Genomic DNA, 4224 nt, shown 5'->3' on the forward strand with positions numbered 1-4224 from the left:
ATTCTAGAAGGCCGGTGAATTGTCTTCTGGTAAGAGAGCATATACAATGTTGTACAAGACACTTTGCGATACTTTGATAGTTGGCTGTTGTGCATAGTTAAAGTACACGGGAGACCGATTGTAAAATGCTATTAAATATGTTTCCTACATCATGCGCTTTTTAGTTTATGGGGCGGGCATCACTTTTAGGCGTTCGAACGCCGCTTTCTCGAGCGCTTCTCTGTGATCGGGATGAGCCACCTGAATTAACTCATATGCACGTTGTTGAAGACTTTTGCCGAATAGACTGGCAATTCCCTGCTCTGTCACTACATATCGCACCACCGCTCTGTTGGTGACTACTCCAGCACCTGTTAGTATAACATGATGAAACAATTTTGATTACGATTTATTTAATAAATTTGCAATTATTAAAATCAATGCGAAATTTAATGATTATAAAATCATTAATGTTTTCGAAAACATTCATGTTTTAATTAAAAAAGTTATTTCAAATAAATAATACAATATATTAAAATTAATAAAGTAATTGAATTCCTTATAGTTGCAAATAAAAAATTAATTACAAAGGGGCTAATATGGAGTCAATGCTATAAATGGTGCGCAAATTTTTCCTAAATTAATATTTAATAGATGATATACAAATAATATACATTAACGTTTCCACTATTGATTTTAGCCATCTTCAGAACAATATTAAATCCTACCCTAATAATTTCTTCCTATGGTAGTACTCCTTAACCCAAGAATAATGATATGTCCATAGTACACGAATTCATGGGGAAGCACAATCTTCGGTCCACGAAGTTACCTTGCTTCTTGGCCGAGATATTGAGCTCAATTTTATAAAATTGATCATTATAAAATTGACTGTAAAAGAGCGTTGACGTCTCTATTTCGTTTTAATTTATTGTAACGATCTGACAATTTCCACCATTAATTATGGATTTTTGTGACTGAGCGGCAGTGCACGGAGCTTATGTTTGAGTTCAATATCTTTTCGTGTGCTATGAACATATCATTATTTTTGGATTAAGGAGTACTACCATAGGGAGAAATTATTAGGATGGGATTTAATATTGTTCTGAAGATGGCTAAAATCAATAGTCGAAACGTTAATGTATATTATTTGTTTATTACCTATTAAATATTAATTTAGAAAGAATTTGCGCACCATTAAAAGTGATTTCATCTACTTACCTGATGTTAGAACCGGTTGTATTTTGCTTTGGCCTTTAGAGGTGACTGATTGAAGCGCTACGATTGGTTTTCCTTGTCGATCTTCGCTCATCGCGGCGCCTGTGATAAAATCTAACTGTCCACCAAAACCGGAATACATTCTCGTACCAATACTGTCCGCACAAATCTGACCGGTGATATCCACTTCAATACATGAATTAATGGCCGTCATCTTCGGTTGCTTGGCAACTATTCTAGGATCATTAACGTAATCTACCGCTAACATCTCTGTAAGAGACAAAAACTATCAAATATGTCTGTTATTTTGAAAACTAGCAATAATATTACAAATAAAAGACGAATACAGACGAACTGACCTATGAAAGGATTGTTGTCCATAAATTCATAAAGCTTTTCTGAACCCACGCAAAATGAGCCAACAATTCGGCCCTGGTGTATCGTCTTCTGATTGTTTGTGATGCAACCCTTGTTCACAAGATCCACTACGCCATCGCTGAACATCTCGCTGTGAACACCCAAGTCCTTGTGGTTACCCAACAAGGACAATACAGCGTCAGGTATACTGCCAATACCCAGCTGCAATGTGGCACCATTTACCACCAAATTCTCGGCGATATGTTTGCCGATCATCTGCTCAGCCTTGGAAGGCGCTTTCACCGGATGAACTGGCAGTGGTTTGTGATATTCCACGGCAAAATCCAAATGACTTTCATGAATGAGAGCGTCACCGAAGGTCCTAGGCATGTATTTATTGACTAAAGCTGCAAAAAATTTAAATTTTCTTTAAATTCTGTTACCAAAAGAGATTAATTGCGAAAATGTTCCAAGATTTACCTATGACACGTTTGGAATAACTCACAGCGGACCGAGCACAGTCTATACTGGTGCCGAAGGAGCAGTAACCCTTTTCATCCGGTGGGGACACATGGATAAGAGAGATGTCAGGCTTTACATAGCCCTCCTTGAAGAGACGCGGAATCTCGTGCAGAAAAATGGGAACGCAGTCAGCGTTGCCTGCGTTCACCGCGGATCGCACATTGCCACCGATGAATAAGCTAATTGATCTAAAGTGCTCTAAACATTTATAAACGCATTACATTTATAAAAATAAGTTTATTATACAAAAATTTTATTTTTAAAGTCTTTTAATTAATTTCGATTTTTTTCAGCATAAATCTAATTTTTTTTTCTAAATTTCTTGAAGTTGATTTTTAAAAAATCTCTCTTCAAAACAAAGCATATTTGTAAATTTCAAATTTTCAAAAGAAATTAAAAAGAGGATGTTAAGTTAGGGCCGTTTTTTTTTGGCTAAAATGAAAATAGTTCCGAGATATACCAATTATCATCATATTAAACGGCTACAAGTGGAGTCGAATGGTATATCGCTTATTTTGAGAAAACGTCGGGAACGTGGGAGAAATCGTCAAAACAAATAAATCTATCATATTTATGCTATCACGTTTATTGAAAAAGTAAGAAAAAGACAAGAATTGAGCCTATTACCAGACGCTTTTAACGTTTGTGAAATCATTTCATCCTTATTGCTTATCAAAAAGTAAAGACAAATGATAGTCGCGAGCGTTGTGAGCGTCAAGTGGAATGCAGCTCTAATAAGTTATGAAAAGCGTTATCATTGTCTTTTTTTAAATACTTTTAATATCTCCAGTATGCGTTACTACATATATTCTGAAAAAATATGTAGTATTTATTGAACAAATTCTATATAATCACTTTTTTAGATCTAAATCTAAGAATTTTAACGGTAAATTTTCCCATGATTCTGATGTTTCCCCAATATATAAGCGATATACATACCATTCAAATCCGCTTAACGGTTTAATATGATGTATCAGATATATATTTTGTACATCTCGGAATTTTTACATTTTGGCCGAACAACGGTCCTAGCTTAACATCCTCCTTTACATACAAACTTATTCAGGTATAAAATTATGCAAAATAGAGTTAAAAGAAACAAAAGTCAGCCGTACAGAGCCAGCTGTGCGGCGCAAAAAGTGTGAGGAACAAAACAACGCGTTAAATGCGAGTTGTTATTGAGATATTATAAGAAAAACAGCAAGAGATTACGTATAAGCACGAATGTAACGTACTTGCGTTTTCTGGCTTAGCAAACGGAGCAGCTCCCTCGAGATGCATGTGATATAAACGGACATTTCTTACATCGCAGCGTACCCCGTAGTCGGTCATCGCTCTTAGTAATTCAACGGGTGTCGCGGCCGCACCCTGAACGTACACCACCTGATCTGCAAATAAAAAGAATTGAGAAACATTCTTTCAATGCACAAATCAAGATTCCATCAAAGCAAAATTTACTCGAAATTAAATCGGCACTGAGATCAAATAGAAAAATTTGTAAACCCAAAGAGTATGGTATGGCTGGATGGATAAAGTGTGTTAAGGGGATGCTAGAGCCGCCTATATGATCGATAAAATTAACGTTTTCGACATTTTCGTTTCTGTCGAATTTCTTCGTAGTGGTTTCACAGAATAAAAATTCCTTTTCCACGATTAAAATATATGTACATGCTAATGTATTTGTTGCTGGTGTATTTCATGTCCAAAGCTGAAAAAAATAAAAAATTAGATTTCTTTATTCATTTTACTTTCAACGTTGGTCGCCATACTGAGATAAAAATGGATAAAGAAATGTGTAATTTTTTATTTTTTCCAGCTTTGGACATGAAATACACCAGCGACAAGTACATTTTAAGGGGTTATGCCTACCTGCATGGTCGGAAAAACATGTATTTTTGGGAATGTTTTTTTTGGAAAAACTTGAAATGCTTTTGAAATGAACGTTTATGTTTTCAAAATATATGTATTTCGAGGATAATTCAGTATTTTTTTTATTCAAAAATATCGATAAATAAGGAAGATGTGAGTAATCTCCCAGAAGCAGTTTTTCTAGAAGCGTTTTGCGGTGACCATTCTAGTTTTGAGATGGTTTATCTCAAATAAAAAAATCCGACAAATTTAGTTAATATATAAGATTATCTAGTGCCC

The 4224-nt window shown here is 35.1% G+C and overlaps 1 protein-coding gene across 1 annotated transcript; it reads right to left on the reverse strand.

Moving 5' to 3' along the window:
* Positions 1-6: 6 nt before the first annotated feature.
* LOC108770274 (4-hydroxybutyrate coenzyme A transferase) lies at positions 7-3951 on the reverse strand. The gene is made up of 6 exons (XM_018521769.1): positions 3946-3951; positions 3312-3492; positions 2035-2274; positions 1557-1961; positions 1201-1467; positions 7-350 (listed from the first exon to the last, which is right to left on the reverse strand). Exons 1-6 carry the CDS (start codon positions 3949-3951, stop codon positions 166-168), a joined length of 1284 nt encoding a protein of 427 aa, XP_018377271.1. The 3' UTR covers positions 7-165.
* Between the last annotated feature and the right edge of the window lie 273 nt (positions 3952-4224).

Source organism: Trachymyrmex cornetzi, unplaced genomic scaffold (assembly GCF_001594075.2).
Source record: "Trachymyrmex cornetzi isolate Tcor2-1 unplaced genomic scaffold, Tcor1.1 scaffold991, whole genome shotgun sequence".
In the NCBI taxonomy this organism is placed as follows: domain Eukaryota; kingdom Metazoa; phylum Arthropoda; class Insecta; order Hymenoptera; family Formicidae; genus Trachymyrmex; species Trachymyrmex cornetzi.

Excerpts from the sequence above, each read along its gene's own strand:
- LOC108770274 (XM_018521769.1), bottom strand. Across the intron at positions 1,468-1,556 it reads GGACAACAATCCTTTCATAG|AGATGTTAGCGGTAGATTAC; the intron begins GTCAGTTCGTCT and ends TGTCTCTTACAG. Across the intron at positions 351-1,200 it reads ACAACCGGTTCTAACATCAG|GTGCTGGAGTAGTCACCAAC; the intron begins GTAAGTAGATGA and ends TTATACTAACAG.